The following is a 23,015-nucleotide window of genomic DNA, read 5'->3' as shown; positions in this document are numbered from 1 at the left end:
CCATCTTTGGAGTGTGGGTTGAAACCGAAGATCTTGGAGAAAACCCACGCAGGTCACGGGGAGAATGTACAAACTCCGTATAGACAGCACCCGTAGTCGGGATCGAACCCGGGTCTCCAGCGCTGCATTTGCTGTAAGGCAGCAACTCTCGCTGCGCCACCGTGCGACCCGTTTCTAATTATTTTACAGAGCAATTGGTTTAATTTGCAGCAGTCCAGATGAACTTCCTGCCCTTTGTATCTTCCTGCAAATTCCAGGGTCGGAGAGATGGCGGAGATGAAGAACGGTGATGTGGCCATGCCCAGGGTGGCCAAACGTAGGAACGGTGAGATGGCCGGGCTGAGGAATGGTGACATGGCCGAGACCAGGAATGGTGACATGGCCATGCTGATGAATGGTGAGATGACCCTGCTGAGGAATGGTGAGGCCACCGGGCCAAGGAACGGCGAGATTGCCGGACCCAGGAACGGTGAGATGCATGACCTGAATGAGCTCATTACAGCCAGCATGCTGGAGGAGGAGAGGCAGCTGGAAGTGGAAGGTCAGGAAGAAGTGAAGAATCTAATGGAACAGGTATGGAGACACAAGATCATAAGTGATAGGAGCAGAATTAGGTCATTCGGCCCATCAAGTCTACTCTGCCATTCAAACATGGATGATATCTCCCTCCTCACCCCATTCCCCCTGACACCCATACTAATGAAGAATCTATCTATCTCTGCCTTAAAAAATATCTACTGACTTGGCCACCACAACCTTCTGTGGCATTGTCACCACCCTGTGACTAAAGAAATCTCTCCTCATCTTCTTCCTAAGAGAATGTCCTTTACTTCTGTGGCTATGACCTTTAGTCCCTAGACTCCCACTAGTGGAAACATCCTTTTCACATCCAATGGACTGCAGATGCGGGAATACTGAGCAAGTGCTGGAGGAAGTTAGCAGGTCAGGCAGCATCTGTGGACAAAGTTTGGAGGTCGAATTCCCCTTCAGACTGATGAAGTGCGAAGGAAGTTGGAAAAGGAAGGAAGAGGTAGAGCAAAGACTAGCAAGTGGTAGGCAGGTTTAGGTTGGAAAGGGAGGGTTGATAGGCAAATTGATGGAGATAATAACGAAGATTAGAGGGGCAATGGAAAGAAAGAAACAATGGATTAAAGCGTAAACATAGAAAATAGGTGCAGGAGTAGGCCATTCGGCCCTTCGAGCCTGCACCGCCATTCAATATGATCATGGCTGATCATCCAGCTCAGTAACCTGCCTTCTCTCCATACCCCCTGATCCTTTTAGCCACAAGGGCCACATCTAACTCCCTCTTAAATATAGCCAATGAACTGGCCTCAACTACCTTCTGTGGCAGAGAATTCCACAGACTCACCACTCTCTGCGTGAAGAAATGTTTTCTCATCTTGGTCCTAAAAGACTTCCCCCTTATCATTAAGCTGTGACCCCTGGTTCTGGACTTCCCCAACATCGGGAACAATCTTCCCGCATCTAGCCTCTCCAACCCCTTAAGAATTTAATATGTTTCTATAAGATCCTCCCTCAGTCTTCTAAATTCCAGTGAGTATTTACAGCTGGAGGGAGGGATAAAAGGGAAAGAGGGACGAAGTGGGTGGGGATGGGAGATGAGCAGGAGGGGCGGGGGAAGTAACAGGGTAATGAGCAGTGGGAGAAATTTGGGCATGATGGGGATTGGGAGGGGGTGATAGATGGTGGAATGGTTTACTTGGAGAATTCAGTGTTCACATCATTGGGTTGTAGATTACCCAAGTGGACTATGGTTGGACAGATAGTTTAAGTTGCAGTGTTATCTACACTTCCAGCTGCTTCACAACATGGGTGATTTGGCCCATCATTCCTTTAATGGAAACTTCCAGCACCTTCAACCATGTTCATTGGATAGGATTTGGTGCATTGGAGATGCAGGTAACTGTAGAAGTTGGGATGTTGAGCAAAACGCAAAGTGCTGTTGAAACTCAGTGGGTCAGGAAGAACCTGGAGTAAATAACCCGTTGAGTCACTTCAGAACTTTGTGTGTTTTGCTCGAGATTTGGTGGTAGCTCCGATCTGCGGAAAGATTTATGTACAAAAAGAGTTGGATATTCATAAATTAATCTTGTGACTCAATGACTATTTTACCAATGGGTAAAACTAGAAATGATTTAATGCATTGCCGTATTTATCTTGAATCTTCTGCTGACTCTTTTTTCAGGCTAAAATGTTTTGGGAAAAAGATTCGCGGGAAATGCGTTATAAGCGTTTGCAGCATTTACTGGAGAAGAGCAATATTTACTCCAAGTTTTTGCTGACGAAGATGGAGCAGCAGCAGCTGGAGGTAACAATTCTTGTTTTATTTTATCAGCCTTCAGGGCACATTGCCACTGGGGAGGAACATGAAGTCAAATGTGCAAAAATAAGTGGTTTGTCCCAAACTGAAATGCCCAAGATTACACCTGAATGGTTAGCCTATGTGTACCTTGTACTCCATGACAGGCCAGTGATGCTTCCAATGTTTCCAGTTTGCTTGATTTGTTTGTTTAGTTTAGGAGTACAGTGCAGAAACAGTCCCTTTGGCCCACCGAGTCTGTGCCAACCAGCGATCCCCACACACTAGCACTATCCTACTGCACACACTAGGCTCAATTTACAATTTGACCAAGCCAAAGCCTACAGACCTGTACGTCTGAGGTTTGGGAGGAAAGCGGAGCACCCGGAGAAAATCCACGCCGGTCACGGCGAAAAAGTACAAACTCCGTATAGACGTCACCTGTAGTCGGGATCAAACCTGGGTGTCTGGTGCTGTAAAGCAGCAACTCTACCATTGCGCTACCGTGCTGCCCTTATTGATGTTGTTTCCATCAATATGTGAATTAAATGGAAGGCAAGAGACCACGATGAGAATATGTGTACGGGGACTGAAGGAGCAGACTGAAGGGACAAGCAGTCTGTTTAATGTAGATGCAAGTAACTGTAGATGCTGGAATCTTGAGCTGAATACCAAGTGCTGGAGTAAATTGGTTCCAAGTTCTGGTGACTCTGGTCTAAAGAAGGGTCCCGACCGGAAACATCGGCCATCCATTCTTTCCATAGATGCTACCTGACCTGCTGAGGTACTCCAACACTTCATATTTTGCTCAAGCAGCCTGTTCATGTCTGCACGCTTCTACATTGAAAGCATCATTGTGACTCCCCCCCTCACAGGTGTCCGATAACTGCTTTAATTTTGATTCGTTCGGTGGAATATTTTGCTGTTTCAGGACTCCTTTGTTTTGTCTAATCCATCTGGCCTTTTTGCATTTGCTGGCTAATAAGCATTGTCGTGCCATTGGGTCCAAGCTTTTGCAGAATTGGGTACTTAGTTAGTTCTGCAATAGACTGAGAAACAACAGCCAGGCCCCTATTTCTGTTTAATATACAGTGCCCCCACTTGAAAAGTGTGTTTCAAGCAGAGCCAAGTTGTGGTTTCTTTCTACTCTTACATGAGAATCAGCATTCAAAGGGGATTTCTTTGAAACTTTGGGTGTGGACTTCAGAGGACATCAATTGTTTTAACCTGAGAAGAGTCACGTGTTGTTGCTCCTTCCTTTGTTGACGGAGCGTTTTAAATGATTTTTAAAAATACACCGAGGTATTTAAAAGATTAAAATAATCCTGTCGTATTCAATTACTGGAAAGATTATTCCTTTTTTGTTAAACAGGAACAGAAAAGGAAAGAGAAGCTGGCAAAAAAGAAAAAGTTGCTGGTAAGGGTTCAAGAAATGTCTCGGTGCATGCAATGTGAAGCTGAGGAATTATTTATCTCTGTTCATTAAAATTAGAGTCGGAGTCATACTGCACAGAAACAGGCTCTTCGGCATACCGAGTACGTGCCAACCATCAACGGTCTATCTACACTCGTCCAACATTTAACTCTGCCCCCACCATTCTCATCAACTCGTATTGGCTATTGAAACATGGGCCAAATGCAGGCGAGTGGGACTACTGTAGAAGGGACATGTTGGTTGGTGTGGGCAAGTTGGGCCGTAAGGGGCTGTTCCCACGCTGTGTCACTATAACTCTCAGATTCTACCTCATACCACCCAATGGGAGGAGAAGGAGGGGGGGGCAATTAACAGAGGCCAATTAACCTACAAACCTGCACGTCTTTTGGACGTGGGTGATAATAGGAGCACCCGGAGAAAACGTGTGTTCACAGGGAGAAAGTGTAAACTTCTTGCCGACAGCAACAGTAGTCAAGGTCGAATCTGGGTCTCTGGCTCTGCAAGGCAGCGACTCTACTGCTGCGCTACTGTGCCGCCCTAAGGCGTGGCCTTGAATTGCTGCAGTCCCTGTAACGAAGCTGGAACAGTGCAGTGTGGTTTTAAACCTGCAGGAAGGAGCTGCAGAAGTGGGTTTAAACTGAAGATAGACACAAAATGCTGGAGTAACTCAGCAGGACAGGCAGCATCTCTGGAGAGAAGTAATGGGTTACGTTTCGGAAGGTTCTCGACCCGAAACGTCACCCATTCCTTCTCTCCAGAGATGCTGGCTTTTCTGCTGAGTTGCTCCAGCATTTTGTGTCTATCTGTGGTTTTATACCTGATTGTTCAAAAATACAAACCGGAATGTCACTGGGTCATGTCGGGTTTAATTAAGAGTCGACCACATTGCTGTGGTTCTGAAGATGCTATCATTTGGGCTGATTAACTATTTCCTTCCCAAAGGTCACACAGTGTCTCCGCGAATTAGACTATTTTGGTGAGATTTTAACCACTAAACCAAAACTCTCATTTTACATTGATAATAACTTTGACAGCAATGCTGCAAGAAACAATGTATAAAATCCTATCTCCAGGAACTTAACATCAGATTCAGATTTTGCAATTTTTCATTAATGTAGTTGAGCCCAACATTCCTCCTTTTCTTGTAGTTCTGCTTCTTCCAGAACTTAACAGAAACCTGTAACTCGCATCAGGTTTAGTTCAGAGATACAGCGCGGAAACAGGCCCTTCGGCCAGCAATCTCCGCACACTAACACTATCCTACACGCACGAAGGACATGTTACGATTTTACCAAACCAATTAGCCCACAAACCTGTACGTACGTCTTTGGTCTTTCTCAGAATTTCCCAATTTTTAAATTGTGCACTTGGTTTTTAAACTTTTTAGCTTGAGTGGGGATCTAAGTTTTTGATGATAAAGAAGTAGCTTATTATGGCGTTAAATTTTTTTCATAAAATTGCACAACACAGAAACGACCCCTTTCGCCCATCGCGTCCATACCGAATGTTTTGCCCATCTAAATCCCTTTTGATCAAATCTGGGCCTTGCCTATTGCAAGGGTTTGTCTCGATGCCTCTTAAACATATTATTGTATATGGTTCCACCACCACGTCTGGCAGCACATTCCAGATGTCAACTGCGCTCTGTCTTTCTATATTTTTAATAAAATTACTGCAACAATCCCTTTTTTAATCTACTTCTCGCCTTAAAACTCTTCTTTTGATTTGAATATGTGGGAAGCAATTTTTGACTACCCTTTCTATGTCTCAATCTTTCACTGTAAGAAGAAAGCTTAACTAAAATCTCTATGAACTAAATGGTTGAATGAACTGGAATTGTGCAGTGTGGTGAAGACCATTGTGATCGCTGATCCGCTGGATACCTGTTCCGTTGTACCCGAGCAGTAGGCATGCATTTGAGCATTTCGCCTTTTCTTTGTTCTGGGGCTAGTGTGCTGTCAAACCCTCCTTTCTTGAGGTTGCGTTTGGGAGATTAATGTCTAATGTCTATTTGGGCAAGAATTTATTGGGGGTTCGGCAGGAAATCTGAAATGGCAGTTTGATTTAGTATATTTTGTGCAAGATGAAAGACGCAATCGGAACCGACCGATCGATTTTTCTTGGTGGGGGGGGGGGGGGTGGTGTAGGGGTGTTGCTTTGTTGGAAAGGGTTGGAGGTGATAGATCGACAATGTGGATAGAAACCTGTAGATTTGAACACTTGTCCAAAATTTATCGGTGGATGCGATGGAAAATCTGAAGCGGTTGATCCAGTAGATTTTATGCAAGATGAAATTGGAACAACTGTTTTTGGGGGGGGGGGTGGGGGGGAGAATATCACTGGAAAGGGTTGGAAGCGAAAGATTGATGATGTGGATGGCAACGCTGCAGATTTGATTTCTCATTTTGTATGTTTAAAGGTGCAGGGAAACAACTCGTCGCTAGAAGAGACAAAAACAGGTATGTATGTGTTTTTAATACCACATTGACCTTGTTAAATACTTTTCTCTTAAGAACAGAGAGGCACCTTTTAGTTGAGTCCAGATAATTTAGTTTATAGATACAGCGCGGAAACAGGCCCTTCGGCCCACTGAGTCTGCACCGACCAGCGATCCCTGCACCTTAGCACTATCCAACACACGCTAGGGACAATTTACACTTGTACCAATCCAATTATCCTACAAACATGTACGTCTTTGGAGGGTGGGAGGAAACTGAAGATCTCTGAGAAAACCCACGGGGAGAACGTACAATCTCGGTGCAGACAGCACCCGTAGTCAGAATCGAGCCTGGGTGTCCTGCGCTGTAAGGCAGCAACTCTACCGCTGCACAACCGTGTCGCCCTGGGTTGGTCTCATATTAACCCAGGTAAATGTGTGAATCGTTTGTTGTGATACACCAGCGTTCTTAATTTAAAAAAATTAATAGGCTTACTGCCCTTTTCAGATTTAATAAAAATAAGTTCACCATTATAATGGTATTGATTATTAGTGCCATAAAGCTGGAGGTGTTTGGTTAAATCTAATTGGATCGCATTATTTGATAGCAATTGTTTGAAACATCCCATATGACTTTTTAACCACCTTATTGACTGATGCCTCTACCTTTAAGGATGTGTGTGGCTGTACACTGCAAGACTCTTTCAATTCTTCCACACCACTCAATATCCTGCCATTTACTGTATCTTCTCTTCCCTTGTTGAACTTCCTCAAGAACATTACTTTGCTTTTCTCTGGATGAAATTCCACGTGTCACTTTTCAACCCAACTGTCCAGTACATCTGCATTCTCTTATAGCCAAAGCTTTCAATCAAATTTTGTTTCATCTGAACACTGCTTCATCATCTCCTGCATTTTGGTCAAAATGACTGAATTGGTACGCTCTGGGTCAGAAAGGATAGTTGGCAACCTCAGGACTTGCTGCATCTTCTGCCAAGTGAATCCAAGGTGGAAATTCAGAATTGGTTTCTTTTTAAGAAAAAATAATTACTTTGCAGTCTTTAAGTTTTTTTTTGACTGAAAAGACCATCTGCAATCTTTTCTTGAGGGAGATGGGGTCTCGACCCGAAAAGCCGCCCATTCCTTCTCTCCCGAGATGCTGCATGTCCCGCTGAGTTACTCCAGCATTTTGTGTCTACCTGCAATCTTTTTAACTTGGCCTGACATTGCACGGGTTAACAAATGTTGTGCTTGCCTTTTGACATTTGCAGTGACAAGATGTGACTGCTTTTCCATTCCTTTGATCCTGTGATTTTATTCTAAAGACGCAAATAATGTTTGAAGATTCAGTGGGCATTAGGTGAAATTCCTCTGCCTTATTTTGATCTGATCATGTTTGGGGTGTATTTTTCATGACGTAGAGCATGCACACTATTCAAAGATCCTGGCGGGTAAATAAGTTTCTTCCTGATTTTGTTTTAAAAAGATTTAGCGGTCAAGAAGAAAAGGGGAAGAGAAGAAGAAACATACAACATTTCAGATTACATCTCAAAGGAGGTAAAGCATTTGTTCTACTTAACCTGCCATGATGTCTCTAGTCCCTGATGTTGTGCTCAGTGAAGAGGCCTCTAAAAACCCCGCGTTGTGTGCTGCTTGTGTTTTCTCGTATTTCGCCTCTGGGAATACACCACTTCAAGTCGCTTATGTCATTGTAAAATCTGGCACTGCTCTCACTTTGTTCTGCGTTATTCATTACGAATTATAGAAATGCAATACTGGGTGTCGTTCTTGGGCTGGCTCCAATTATTTATCAGTAAGCCTATTACTATCGTGCCATTTGTGACACGGTTTCACATTTCTTTTTTATAATGCCTGATTTCATTTCATTGTTTCGTGGACAATTGTTAATGTTCTTGGATGTTCAAGAGACTGCAGATGCTGGAATCTGGAGCTGAAACAAACTGCTGGAGGAACCAAGTAGTTCAAGCATCTGTGGAGGAAAATGGACAAAAAACATTTTGGTCTGACTGATGAAGAGTCTTGACTATCCATTTCCCTCCGAAGATGCAGTTTGACCTCCAGACTTCCTCCCTTCTTCCACTGATATGGAATTGGTTGTCTATTTCCTGCTCTTGCTGGATCTAAGAAGTGCTTTTAGTTGTGGTGTGCAATCCGGGCCCTTAATGATGTGCAATCCGGGCCTTTACTGTGTGCAATTTTGGTCTTCAAATTTGAGGAAGGATATTCTTGCTAGTGAGGGCGTGCAGCGTAGGTTTACTAGGTTAATTCCCGGAATGGCGGGACTGTCATATGTTGAAAGACTGGAGCGACTAGGCTTGTTTACACTGGAATTTAGAAGGATGAGAGGGGATCTTATCGAAACATATAAGATTATTAAGGGGTTGGACACGTTAGAGGCAGGAAACATGTTCCCAATGTTGGGGGAGTCCAGAATAAGGGGCCACAGTTTAAGAATAAGGGGTAGGCCATTTAGAACTGAGATGAGGAAAAACTTTTTCAGTCAGAGTTGTGAATCTGGAATTCTCTGCCTCAGAAGGCAGTGGAGGTCAATTCTCTGAATGCATTCAAGAGAGAGCTAGATAGAGCTCTTAAGGATGGCGGAGTCAGGGGGTATGGGGAGAAGGCAGGAACGGGGTACTGATTGAGAATGATCAGCCATGATCACATTGAATGGCGGTGCTGTCTTGAAGGGCCGAATGGCCTCCTGCACCTATTGTCTATGATGTGCTGTGCTGTTGGGTTGAAATTCCAGAGTAGTTACAGGTGACTCCTGCCCAAATTATAGGTCCACCAATGATTTTCTACGAACTGGTGGTTTGCCACCTCCTTCAATCTGGACAAAGTTATGAGAGCGCACTTGAAATCGCCTCCAGAAGCCCCCCCTGAAAACATGGCAGCCCCGGTCAGGTGAGGCAGCCGATCTCGGCATCATCGGGGCTTCCGTGCTGATCGGCGGGTCAAATTCTCCCCCTGCGGCCGGTGGTCTGGTACTTTGGCCCGGCAGATCCGTTCCCATTGCTGACTTCTGCAGCTGACTTTGCCGGCTGGTATCTCAGCTCCTTCGTGGCCAAGGCGATCTGTTCTGGTACCGTTGGACTACTCTCGGAATTGGTCTGGCAAAACGAATAATAATCCAGAAAGGCTCTGGAATCAAGGACGCTGGAAAATTGGTGGTAGACTTGTATTATGGCTTGTGACTTGTAACTTGTTCATGTTCCACCCCAGTTTAAATGGTCATGTGTGATAAAGTAATTCTTGATTACTTAAAAATTTCCCTGATTTTATTTTGTACTTCACTAACCCCTACAAAAGACATTAGCTCCGTTTTCATAGTTAGTGATAGCGTGGAAACTACCCTCTGTGGCCCTTATGTCTGTGGCGACCATCATGCATTGCACTAATTTTATATCAATCTCTATTTTATTTTTTCCCCACATTCTCTTGAGCATTCACTTCGGATTCTATCACACACATTCAAACTGAGCCAGTTTCTCTACCAATCTGTATGCCTTTGGGATGTGGAGGGAAACCAGAGCACCCGGAGGTAACCCACTTATTCACTCCAAGACTGCAGGATTGAGCTTGGGTCGGCAATGCTGTGAGGCAGAAACTCGACCAGTGCCCCAATGCTGCATGGAACTGTGGCAACTCCTGCACTACTTTCACCAATTTTGAAACATTAGGGAAAGTCCTTGGCTTAACATACAGATAAGAAATCCTTTGCCAAACTACTCACCATTGGAATCCAGGCAGGTGAATTTCTCCCACGTTGTAATTCCTTTAAGGCTGAAGCTGTGAAGAGTTGGAAATGTGTGCATATTCTCCTGCATTTATTTTGTTCATTCACAAAGTCTGAACTCACAAAGAAAATTCAACTGTGATTGTTAATCTCCATTTGATCCTTGAAAATTCAACAGTTTGTTTTTTCTTATTTCTAGGATATTTTGTCAAGAGTCAAAAAGGCTAAAACGGATGAAGTAAGTCCATAAAACAGGAATTGTTAACACTGTGTTGCTGCAAATCAAGAAGTCGAAGCATAGGTGCATAAAGGTCTTGGTATAGTTGTATAAGAAAGAATAGGCTTCAGGTACAAGAACAAAAATTGCTTCTGGTAAATTGCTATTGTGAAGGTTTGGGGATTCATCTTAAATTGCATCAAGTACAAAGTTTCCCGTGTCTCTTTGGGAATAGTTTTAATTGAAAGTTTATATTTTCGAGCTGTGAAGCTGAAAAGCTACTAGGAAATTATGTCCCTTGTGGCACAGGTGAAGGACCTACCGTTCTTTACTGGCTATAGGCACAAGGAACGGCAGGTACTGGTTTACAAACAAAAAGTCTGACGGAGTCGGAATAACTCAGCGGGTCAGGCAGCATCTCTGCGGAACATGGATAGGGGATGTTTCGGGTCCGGACCCTTCTTCAGACTGTTTGTACGGGGAGGTCAGCTGGAAGAGAGGGGATGACAATAGACAACAGGTGCAGGAGGAGGCCATTCAGCCCTTCGCGCTAGCACCGCCGTTCACCGTGACAATGGCTGATCATTCACAATCAGTACCCCGTTCCTGCCTTCTCCAAATGAGACAAAGCATTGCAAGTGATAGGTGGATACAGGCGAGAGGGCTTTTTTAATGGCAGATGGTTGGAGAAAGGGCAGAGGTGAAAAGAATAAAGTGTGAGATCAAGTTGGAAGAAAGGTGTCGGATTCGAGGTGAATTATGAGGGCTGGGTCTTTACTGGCCCTGTAAAGTTAGCTGGTGTAGCCTGGCTCTTGGTTAGCCAGATGGCCACCACATCTTCTCTAAAGCAATCCTCTGCATAAAGCATTTGGAAGGCAGATGGGACGGGCGAAGGAAAGAGCACAATGGTTGTGTAGGGATGGCAAAGCTCCAATTTGCCATTCCTCTGTTGTTGTTCGTCCAACCCCTCTGCAGTAGTTTCAGGGCAAATTCACCTAATCAGTCAATTGTAGGCCATGTGCAGATTTCTATGGCTGTATCCCGGTAAGATTTCTGAAAATTGTGGTCAGCCACCATGCAAGACATCTGGAGGCTGCAACGAATCGTTCGATCAACAGAGAAGGTTGTTGGCTGCAACCTTCCCCCCCCCCATTGATGAACTGTATACTCCAAGGGCCAGGAAGCGTGCGGGCAAGATCATCTCTGACCCCCCCCTGACCCTGGCCACAAACTCTTTGATGAAGCACTTCCCTCTGGAAGGCGACTCCGGACTGTCAAAGCCGCCACAGCCACAGCTTCCTTTTGCTCTGGTATTTTATTTTTCACATGTTTAAACTATAATATTTTATTGTTAATGTTTCATGTTTTATTCTTAATTGTTTACTGTATGTCGTGGTGTTACTTGCGAGCATAGCACCAAGGCAAATTCCTTGTATGCATACATACTTGGCCAATAAAATGTATTAAATTCAAATCTTCATCCGCAGAATCTTGACACCACGTACACTCAGAAAAGACTCGAGATTGACGATACGGAGAAGAACGAGGACTCCAATTCTGCTATCAAGGACAGGTTGACCCAAACGGTTCGCCACTACTCTCAGCATCTCTGGGACCCGGTCAGACGGGTGGATGGCCAACCAGTTCCATACCAGCAACCCAAACTCTTCACGAATGGAGTGATGAGGTTGTACCAAGTTGAGGGCATGGAGTGGCTTAGGGTGAGTTTATAATGGTCATCTGTTTCAGTCGGGGGGGGGGGGGGGGGCGGGTGAATACTCTAGCTGCCGCCTGACTAAGATCTTGTGTTGGGATGAACAACAAAGATTGGTTCTTGGGCTAAATTCTTGATAAAAAATTACATTTTCTCACAACATAATTTTCTCCAGTGGCGCAGCTACAGAGCTGCAGCCTTGCAGCACCAGAGACCAGGGTTCGATCCTGACTACTGGAGCTGTCCGTGTGGAGTTCCTACGTTGACCGCGTGGGTATTCTTCGGGTGCGGCAGTTTCCTCATACGTTTCAAAGACGGGCAGGTTTGTAGGTTAATTGGCTTCTGTAATTTGTCCCTAGAGTGTAGGATGGAACAAGTGTACGGATAATCGATGGACTCGGTGGGCTGAAAGGCCTGTTTCCAGGCTTCATCTCTAAACATAAATTGATAGAACATAAAGCAATGCAGGATGGCAACAGTTTTAGTTTTGAGACACAGCGCAGAAACAGGCCCATCGACCCAGAGCCCGCGCCGGCCTGCGATCCCCTACACTGCACTATCCTACACACTAGGGAGTATATACAGTTGGTTTTTTTTAAACTAAAGCCAAATTAACCTACAAACCAGTACCATCTTTGGAATGTAGGAGGAAACCGGAGCACTCGGGAAAAACCCGTGGTCATGGGGAGAACGTACAGACAACACCTGTAATCAGATGCTGACTACCTTTTTGAGGCAGTGTCTCCTGGCCCTTTAGCCCACCAAGTCCGTACCGACCAGCGATTGCTGCACATTAACATGGAAGGTTGATTAAGAAGGTTAAATCGTTGGGTATTAATAGTGAGGTTGCAAGATGGATTCAACAATGGCTGAATGGGAGATACCAGAGGGTAACGGTTGACAATTGTATGTCAGGTTGGAGGCCAGTGTCTAGTGGAGTGCCCCAAGGATCTGTGTTGGGTCCACTGTTGTTTGTCATTTACATTAATGATCTGGATGATGGTGTGGCAAATTGGATTAGTAAATATGCAGATGATACTAAGATAGGTGGAGTAGTTGATAGTGAGGTAGATTTTCAAAGTCTACAGAGAGACTTGGGCCTTTTGGAAGGGTGGGCTGAAAGATGGCAGATGGAGTTTAATGCTGATAAGTGTGAGGTGCTGCATTTTGGTAGGACAAATCAAAATAGGACGTACAGGGTAAATGGTAGGGAATTGAGGAATGCAGTGGAACAGAGGGATCTGGGAATAACTGTGCATTGTTCCCTGAAGGTGGAATCTCATGTGGATAGGGTGGTGAAGAAGGCGTTTGGTATGCTTGCCTTTATAAATCAGAGCATCGAGTATAGAAGTTGGGATGTAATGTTGAAATTGTACAGGGCATTGGTGAGGCCGAATCTGGAGTATGGTGTGCAGTTCTGGTCGCCAAATTATAGGAAGGATGTCGACAAAATGGAGGGTACAGAGGAGATTTACTAGAATGTTGCCTGGGTTTCAGCACTTAGGCTACAGAGAGAGGTTGAACAGGTTGGGTCTTTATTCTTTGGAGCGTAGAAGGTTGAGGGGGGACTTGATAGAGGTTTTTTAAATTTTGAGAGGGACGGAGAGAGTTGACGTTGGTAGGCTTTTCCCTTTGAGAGTGGGGAAGATTCCAACAAGGGGACATAGCTTCAGAATTGAGGGACAAAGGTTTAGGGGTAACATGAGGGGGAACTTCTTTACTCAGAGGGTTGTGGCTGTATGGAATGGGCTTCTGGTGGAAGTGGTGGAGGCTGGCTCGATTTTATTATTTAAGAGTAAATTGGATAGGTATATGGATAAGAGGGGATTAGAGGGTTATGGTCTGAGTGCAGGTAGATGAGACTAGGTCAGGGAGAATGGTCGGCGTGGACTGGTAGGGCCGGACAGGCCTGTTTCCATGCTGTAGTTGTTATATATGTTATATGTTATTAACACGGCCCTTCGCACACTAGGGACAATTTTACCTTTACACCAAGCCAATTAACCTACAAACCTGTATGTCTTTGGAGTGTGGGAGGAAACTGAAGATCTCGGAAAGAACCCACACTGGTCACTGGGAGAATGTACAGTCAGACAAGCACATGTAGTCGGGATCGAACCGGGGTCTCTGGTGCTGTAAGGCAGTAGCTCTACCACTGTGGCGCCTGGGAGGTGTGGAATCTGAATGGAAAAAGTGGACAGAACCCATTCCTGGAGCTGCCTGATATGTTTGCACCTGAGACTACATTGTGTGTGAATGCAAAATGCTCCAAAGTACTTCTATCTTGCCAGTTATTTTCTGGCTTCTGCTGTAGATGAGATGCAATGCAATCTGGTGGTGTCAGGAAGTGCTTGCAATCACTCTTACAATGTTTTAAATTTTACAAGTTAATCAGCAATCGTTGGCAGCTATTGAGCCTGAATGTTTTTTTACGTACTTTCTACAATGGGCAATAGGTCATGACCAGAGTTGGATGCTTTGGTGATCATAAGGTCAGAAGTGGCCCATCAAGTCTACTCTGGCATTCAATCATGGCTGATCTATCTCCAGACCTCCCAACCCTTCCAAATTTGGCGGAAAGTTTCCGCTTTCTTATTTCATTTCCGCCATTCCGATTTCGCCTGACATTTTTCCGCAAAACACATGCCTCGCCCCGCCACTTGCTGTGCCTCGCCGCGCAGTGTAGCCCGTTGATGTTGAGAGGGATAAGGGGGGCGAGGGGAGTGGGGTGGGGGGGGGGCGGAGGAAGGGTGTGGGAGTGGAAGTGGGGTGGGGTGGGGGGGGACATGAACCATTGTGATTTGCAGTTGAAGACCACTGGAGCAAGTATGTCTTCAATGAAATTAGGCATGTGCAGTTTTAAATGAAATTCTTTCTTCATAACTTAATCATACATTTTATGACCATTTTTCTTTTATTCAATACCAAGGGAATTGGGATATGTAAGGGAAAAACAAAATAGAAAAAACAAAACAATTTATTCTTTGCGTTGTAAAAAGATTTTCTGTTTAATAACCTTTCTATAAATAGAATATACTCATGATAGGCCTGACATTGTGCATGTAGTCGAAGAACTACAGACTGTTGGAAATAATAGTCGTTTTTCACACATGACTGTAGCGCATTTGGCGTGCATACTTTTTCTTTGAAAAGTTGCATTATGCACCATATTATGAATTTTGATGTAAAATTCTGAATTTTGGACATCAAAATTATGAATTTGTAAAATCAAATTTTGGGAGGTCTGTATCTCTCCCTCGTAACCCCATTCTCCTGCCTTCTCCCCTTAACCTTTTGACACCTGTACGAATCAAGAATCTATCTCTGCCTTAAAAATATCCACTGACTTGGCCTCCACAGCCTTCTGTGGCAAACAATTCCACAGATTCCCCATCCACTGACTAAACAAATCCCTCTTCGTCTATTTCCTAAAGGAAAGTCCTTTAATTCTGAGTCAATGACCTCTGGTCCTAGAGTCCCACTAGTGGAAACATCCTCTCCACATCCACTCTATCCAAGCCTTTCACTATTTGGTAAGTTTCATTGTGGTTCCCCCTCATTCTCCTAAACTCCAGCGAGTACAGGCCCAGTGCTCAACATAGGTTAACCTACTCATTCCTAGGGTAATTCTTGTAAACCTCCTCTGGACTCTCCAGAGCCAGCACACCCTTCCTCAGATATGGTGCCTCCTTGATCAGAGTTACTGGAACTTCCACTGACCGATTCTGCACACAGGGGTGGCGCGGCTGGTAGAGCTACTTCCTCACAGTGCTAGAGACCCCAGTTCGATCCTGACCTCGGGTGCTGTCTGCGTGGAGTTTGCCTGTTCTCTCTGTGACCACGTGAGTTCCCTCAGGGCGCTCCGATTTCCTCACACATCCCAGAGACGTGTGGATTAGCATGTCAATTGACCTGTGTAAAATTGACCCTGGTGCGTTGGGAATGGATGCAAAAGTGCAATAACATAGAACAAGTATGAATGCATGATCAATGGTTGGCGTAGACTCGGCCGGCCGAGGGGACTGTTCACATGCTGTATCTTTAAACTAAACTGTTAAGCCATAGATTATAATCAGAACTGGAAACTTTGATGGTCCCCTCATGTTCAGGGTTTGTGCTCCACTGCAGCTTCTATTGACTTAAACTGATCTTGCAGACAGCTGCTGAACCCATATCTTATTTTTAGTCAATTTAGTTTGTATCCACTTGGAAGATGTAGAGCCATGGAACTGCAGGTAGACGCAAAAAGCTGGAGTAACTCAGTCGAATAGGCAGCATGCTGGTTTACAAAACAAAAGTGCTGGATTAACTCAGTAACATGGTTAAGTGACATTTCCAGTTGGGGCCCTTCTTCCAGAGGTCCCAAGATGTCACCTATCCATGTTCTCCAGAGATGCTGCCTGTCCCACTGAGTTACTCCAGTGCTTTGCATCTGCATTTGTAAGAGGTTCGCAATGGATTTTGAAGGTGAAAATCCAACACCTCCCTTCTCCATCAGGCAAGTGGTACTGAAGTGTGAAAAACTCCACACCTCCAGATTCAGAGGCAGTTTCTTCCCAGTTCTTATCAAGGAACTGAACCGTCCTATCACCAACTTGAGAGCAGTCCTGAGCTACTATCTACCTCATTGGAGACCCTCGGCCTATCTTTAATGGACTTTACTGGACTTTATCTTGCGTTACACATTGTTCCCTTTATCATGTATCTGTGAACTGTGGATGGCTCAATTGTAATCATGTATAGTATTTCCATTGACTGGATAGCACACAACAAAAAGCTTTTCACTGTACACTAAAAACTAAACTGACAATAAACTAAACCAAAAAAGTGACTTGATTTGAGGTGGGTTTGTCTGGGCGTCTTCAGCTGCTCCTAATGCTGTTTGTATTTTTCCCGACAGATGCTGTGGGAAAATGGCATCAATGGGATTCTGGCAGACGAGATGGGCCTGGGGAAGACTGTGCAGTGCATTGCCATGATCGCCATGATGGTTGAGCGAGGGGTCCCAGGGCCGTTCTTCGTCTGCGGTCCTCTGTCTACGCTACCAAACTGGGTGTCCGAGTTCAAGAGATTCACCCCGGAGGTGAGACTGGCGGGGGTTGATCCAACTTCAGAACTAACTCATAGAGTCATACAGTATGCAAACAGGCCCTGCAGCCCAACTCGCCCACATCGACCAACATGGTCCATTTACACTAGTCCCACTTCCCTGCGTTTGGCCCTTATCCCTCCAAACCTGTTCTGTCCATGTACCCGTCTAAATGTCTCTTAAACGTTGCAATAGTATCTGCCCCAACTACCTCTTCTGGCAGCTCGTTCCATACACCCACCACCCTTTGTGTGGATCTCTATAAGATCACCCCTCAGCCTCCTGCTCTCCAAGGAATAGAATCCTAGCCTGCTCAACCTCTCCCTATAGCTCAGGCCCCTGATTCCCAGCAACATCCTCGTAAATCTTCTCTGTACCTTTTCCAGCTGTACAACATCTTTCCCATAACATGGTGCCCAAACCTGAACACAATACTCCAAATGTGGCCTCCTCAATGTCTTGAATAACTGCAACATGACCTCCGAGCTTGTATACTCAGTACTCTGATTGATGAAGTCCATGTTCCAGAACAAGGGGTCACAGTTTAAGTCCAGAACAAGGGGTCACAGTAAGTCCAGCACAAGGGGTCACAGTTTAAGGATAAGGGGGAAGTCTTTTAGGACCGAGATGAGAACTTTTTTTTCACACAGAGAGTGGTGAATCTGTTGAATTCTCTGCCACTGAAGGTAGTTGAGGCCAGTTCATTGGCTATATTTAAGAGGGAGTTAGATGTGGCCCTTGTGGCTAAAGGGATCAGGGGGTATGGAGAGAAGGCAGGTACGGGATATTGAGTTGGATGATCAGCCATGATCATATTGAATGGCGGTGCAGGCTCGAAGGGCCGAATGGCCTACCCCTGCACCTATTTTCTATGTTGGCACATGGAGTTTCAATGTAATTTTGATGTCTTCCTTTAACATCTTAGATTCCTGTGCTGCTCTATCATGGGAACCAAAAAGACCGCCATCAAAAGCTACGCAAAATTCATAAGCTCCAGGGGTCTCTGCAAATCCTGCCTGTAGTCATCACTTCTTACGAAATTGCAATGCGGGACCGCAGATACTTCCAGGTAAATCGGGCAGATATTTTGTTTAAACTTTGTGAGACTGCACTCCTGCAATAATCGGAGAAGTGAATGGACTGTTACCTCCAAGCCCTGCCGTGCCAATCGGCTGTGATCTCCAAATATAATGCTGTGCATTTTCCCCAAAATAGAAATTTCATTGGAAATATCTAATTGTGGACGAAGGTCACAGAATCAAGAACTTGAACTGCCGCCTGATTCAAGAACTAAAAAGATTCAACACTGACAACAAGCTGCTGTTGACTGGAACTCCCCTGCAGAATAACTTGGCAGAGCTCTGGTCTCTGCTCAACTTCCTCCTGCCTGATGTGTTTGACGACTTGAAAAGGTACCATTTTGAAGGGATTTTAAACTGCAATTTATCAAAGGATCTCGCTTGAGCAATGGTTTTGGTTACATGTGGCATTCTTAGTTTATTGTTTTTGGCTGAGTTTGTTGTGCAGTTGTTGCAATTAACATTTTGTGCTTCAAGACTAGAAAGTGTAAAATAAGCCAGATCGATCCCAATCAAGAGATGTCAGGAAGGACATTGGCTTGGATACTCTGGTATTCTGCATCACAAACATAAGAGCAGATAGGGTCATATAGCGTGGAAACAGGCCCTTCAGCCCAACCTGCTCACACTGACCAACATATCCCATCCACTCCAGTCTCACCTGCCTGTGTTTGGCCCATATCCCTCTAAACCTTTCCTATCCACATACCTGTCTAAATGTTTCTTAAACATTGCGATAGTACTTGCCTCAACTACCTCCTCCAGTAGCTCGTTCCGTGCACCCACCACCCTTTGTAAAAAAAAAAAAGCCACCTATAAAATCTTCCCCCCCCCTCACCTTAAAACTACGTTCTCTGGTTCTCTATTCCCCTACTGTGTGTTTACCTGATCTATTCCTCTCACGATTTTATACACCTCGATAAGATCACCCCTCATCCTCCTGCACTCCAGGGAATAGAGTCCAAGCCTGCTCAACCTCTCCCTATAGCTCAGACCCTTGAGTCCTTGCAACATCCTCATTAATCTTCTCTGCACCCTTTCCAGCTTGACGCCATCTTTCCTATAACATGGTGCTCAAAACTGAACACAACACTCTAAATGTGGCCCTATTAGAGTGTATTCGGTGCCCAGAAAAGTCCATAATTTTTTTATTTTGTCTTCTCTCCACCCAGGAAAGTTTTGTAAAGTTTATTCCACGGATGTGGAAGATAATTTGTTTGCAACCTAGTGGGGTGAATTTAAGTGGAATCATGGTCAATAAATGAAAATCCAAATTATAATGTGACCTAACTAAAAATGAGACAGCCAAGGATATAATGTCCATTTATTATGTGAAATGAATGAGGTGGAAAACATTCCTATAGCTATTGAACACTGATACCGTAGTTAAATAAATGGCCTGTTGGAATGCTATAAATTCTGCCTAACCCATATTTAGACAGATGGAAATCCTCTGTCATGTTAAATGAAGTTGAAGCAGCCACATCTTTGGCAAAAATCATTTGGTTTTTACTCGCTTTGGCATGTAGAGACAAAGAGAGAGGTTTTCTGCATCTGCCTTCAACTCTTATCATTCCTTTTAACCTACTTTTGACTAAACAAGCATCTTTGATCCGGTGAAGTTCCCATGGACTATTTTCTCCCCATAATGATTCCAAACCTTTGCCTCAATAATGCAGAGTTTAATTTTTTTCTAATCGTAAAGTGTGAGTCTACCATCAGAAGTTATGACATTATTCAGGTTCTTATTATTTAAAGAAAATCTGATTTATTTATTTTTAAGTGTTCAAAGTTGTAATTTCATTAGTTGGATTGTTGAATGCTAAATTTTCAAGTGTAAAATATCTAGGGATTTAAAAATAAATAAACATTTTCATGGGGGGTTGGGAATCAATTAGTCTTTATAGGGCTTGAATGTAATCATGTACAGTCTTTCCACTGACTAGCATGCCTCAAATGCTTTCCACTGTACCTGGTGATAATAATAAACGAAACTAAAGAGCTCAGATAGCATTATCATTTGTGCTGGGGTGCCAAGAGCTGGAAATAAATCACACGAGTTTACACTTAGTTAATTGAACAGGATTTCATTTTGCATGATTAGCATTATATGCCTTTGTTGAAGGATTTAAAAAAAAGATAAAACGTAGAAGATAACACTGATTCACTACATTGTCAAAACGTGTTGCCTTCCATAGATGATCTGCATATTAAGCTCACTTCCAGGTTAAGATATAAAAGCAAATCATTGGGCTAGTTAGCCGATCGATTCAACTAATGCAGGGGTGAAACAAACTGCAGTGCAGAATCTGCAGACAAGAGGTCACCCATTCCTTCTCTCCAGAGATGCTGCCTGTCCTGAGTGACTCCAGCTCTTTGTGTATCATCAATTTAGAACCTGAATCACAATCTTTACAGCAGAAATACAAATCATATTGAAAGGTGATTAGAGCATTGGTAAAGGTGTTTCTACCTGTAGAATGCACTTATTTTGTTTCTGCCGTGAACTTGGTGCACTAGTAAAGGTATTTCTATCCTGAAGAATGACCAGGATTGAAACAAAGTCATCCATCCATGTTCTCCAGGGATGCTGCATGACCCGCTCCAGCACTTTAGCCATACCAAGCTGTTTCTATAGCGTGGATAGATTTGGCTGGTGGAGGTCAGACCTTATTATCAAGGGGCTAAAACTAAAAATATGAAGTTAAAAAGTTAATTGGACTGTAGCGTAATAAATTATTTTGGTTATATAAAATATTCTTTGTTTCCCCAGTTTTGAATCCTGGTTTGACATTTCGAGCATCACAGAAAATGTTGAAGATATAGTTGCCAGTGAACAGGAAAAGAGTGTTCTACACATGCTTCACCAGGTAATTATGTTTATAGAAATGAAGGCTGCTCCTGAACATTGATATTTAACTTGGTTTCCCACTTGTATCCCCCACATCGTTTCAGTCTCCAATTATATAGGTTCCTCTACTGTTTAGTTCTATTTGGAAGCTGTTGTTTTCATTGAACAGATTTAATTGTTTCAGGTAATTGAAAAATTATTTTCCACATGTGATGAAAAGGAACTGCAGACGCAAGTTTATACCAAGCTAGTCAGTGTTTATGGAATCCAACTGGTGTACTGGAGAAAGCCTCAAGCTTGTTGTTAAATTCTCTGTGGTTTGCTTTGGCCGTTGCAGATCCTGACTCCATTCTTACTGAGAAGGTTGAAGTCGGACGTCACTCTGGATATCCCTCCAAAGCGGGAGGTTGTGGTTTATGCACCTCTGAGCAAGAAGCAGGAGTCGTTCTACACGGCCATAGTAAACAAGACCATCTCAACGTTGCTCGGACAGGAGGTATGGGGGGTGCTATCAAGTGGTGGTAAACCGCATCATTAAATTGCTCAAAACACAAAGAGCTGGAAGTACGCGGCGGATCAGGCAGCATCTGTGGAGGGAATGGACTGAGGACATTTTTGGGTTGGGACCACCTTCAGACTGAGCAATCGTCAATTGTGCTTAATTTGTCACATGCACAATTTATGGTTAATTTGTCACACGGATGATCAGCCATGATCATAATGAATGGTGGTGCTGGCTCAAAGGGCCAAATGGCCTCCTGCTGCACCTGTTTTCTATGTTTCTGTGCAACTGCAGTGAAATTCATTTTACACAGGAGGGTGCCGACATTATCGGCGCCATTATTCAAAGTCCAGTCGTCCCAAGCGCTTGGAGTACTGCAACGGCTCCCACTAACAGACATCCCCCATCTCTCCTAGACCAGGATTGCAGTGAGGGGGGGAGGGGGAGATACTGCAAAAGAATTGGGGATGGGGCAAAGCCTGGCCAGTGATAGGTGGATACAGGTTGGAAGGTGGGAGCGTTTGATCAGCAGGTCAAAGTGGAGTAAACGTCAAAGCCTGGAGGTGAAAAGGAGACAAAATGGTGTCAGATACAGAGAGAAGATGAGTGGAATGTAAAGGAGGGTGGAAGGGGAGAGGAGAGGAGAGGGAAGATGAAGAAGAAATGATATACTCGGGGATGGGAGATGAGTGTAGGGAAAAGAAGCTGAGATACTCAAGGAGATTTTTGGGTGAAATGGGTACGCATCAGGGTGAAGAGAGGGAGGGGAGGCATTGCTGAAAATTGGTGAATTCAATGGTTAACACATTGCGTTGTAAACTACCTAAGAGCATTAAGTTGCTCTTTGTAGAAACGAGGAACTGCAGATGCTGGTTTATCAAAGAAAGACACGAATTGCTGGAGTAACTCGGCGGGTCCGGCAGCATCCCTGGAGAACATGGATAGGTGACATTTATGTTTGCGACATTTCTTTGGACTTCACAGGATCCGAAGAAGGGTCCCTATCCATGTTCTCCAGGGATGCTGCCTAACCCGCTGAGTCACTCCAGCATTTTGCCGCTTCTTAAGTTGCTTCTTGTTCTGTTTTAGAACTCTTGTTTTTATCTTGTTGCAAATTCTCTCTCCTCTCCCCAAACAGCCTGTGGAGGAGAAGCCACAACTAACCTCATCGGGTCGGCCGAAACGGCGAAGCAGGAAGCAAGTAGATTATACTGAGAGTTGCAATGATGCTGACTTGGATAAAATTATTGCAGAGATGCAGCGGCAGAGTAGCTGCGAACAGAGGTTGGTGATGGGGTGAAAACTGTCGTCATGGGCTGTCCTCAATTTCATACCGATCCATTACCACCTAGCTTTAATATACAGCATGGTAACAGGCCCTTCAGCCCACTGATCGTCAGTGCACGAGTTCTATCCTACACTCGGCAATTTTACAGAAGACAATTAACCGTCAAACCTGCACTTCTTTGGAATGTGAGAGGAAATCAGAGCAAAAACCTGGAGAAAACCCATGCGGTCATAGGAAGACCATGTAAACTCTGCACAGACAGCACCTGCCGTCAGGATCGAACCCGGGTCCCCGGCGCTGCGAGGCAGCAACGTTACCGC

General features: G+C 44.4%; 1 protein-coding gene across 1 annotated transcript in view; it reads left to right on the top strand.

Annotated features, from left to right (window-relative positions):
* Positions 1 to 267: 267 nt before the first annotated feature.
* The window catches only part of hells (helicase, lymphoid specific), a 40,523-nt gene continuing 17,775 nt past the window's right edge, over positions 268 to 23,015 (top strand). Inside the window, exons 1-13 of the mRNA XM_078412748.1 lie at positions 268 to 573; positions 2,210 to 2,332; positions 3,696 to 3,740; positions 6,178 to 6,217; positions 7,682 to 7,752; positions 10,155 to 10,193; positions 11,660 to 11,893; positions 16,787 to 16,969; positions 17,901 to 18,044; positions 18,191 to 18,387; positions 20,828 to 20,924; positions 21,243 to 21,401; positions 22,546 to 22,691. Of these exons, the coding sequence (XP_078268874.1) occupies positions 268 to 573; positions 2,210 to 2,332; positions 3,696 to 3,740; positions 6,178 to 6,217; positions 7,682 to 7,752; positions 10,155 to 10,193; positions 11,660 to 11,893; positions 16,787 to 16,969; positions 17,901 to 18,044; positions 18,191 to 18,387; positions 20,828 to 20,924; positions 21,243 to 21,401; positions 22,546 to 22,691 (1,784 nt within the window). The remainder of the gene's footprint in view (positions 574 to 2,209; positions 2,333 to 3,695; positions 3,741 to 6,177; positions 6,218 to 7,681; positions 7,753 to 10,154; positions 10,194 to 11,659; positions 11,894 to 16,786; positions 16,970 to 17,900; positions 18,045 to 18,190; positions 18,388 to 20,827; positions 20,925 to 21,242; positions 21,402 to 22,545; positions 22,692 to 23,015) is intronic.

Source organism: Rhinoraja longicauda, chromosome 16, assembly GCF_053455715.1.
Source record: "Rhinoraja longicauda isolate Sanriku21f chromosome 16, sRhiLon1.1, whole genome shotgun sequence".
Taxonomy (NCBI): Eukaryota; Metazoa; Chordata; class Chondrichthyes; order Rajiformes; family Arhynchobatidae; genus Rhinoraja; species Rhinoraja longicauda.
This window is presented reverse-complemented; position numbering and strand designations above follow the sequence as displayed.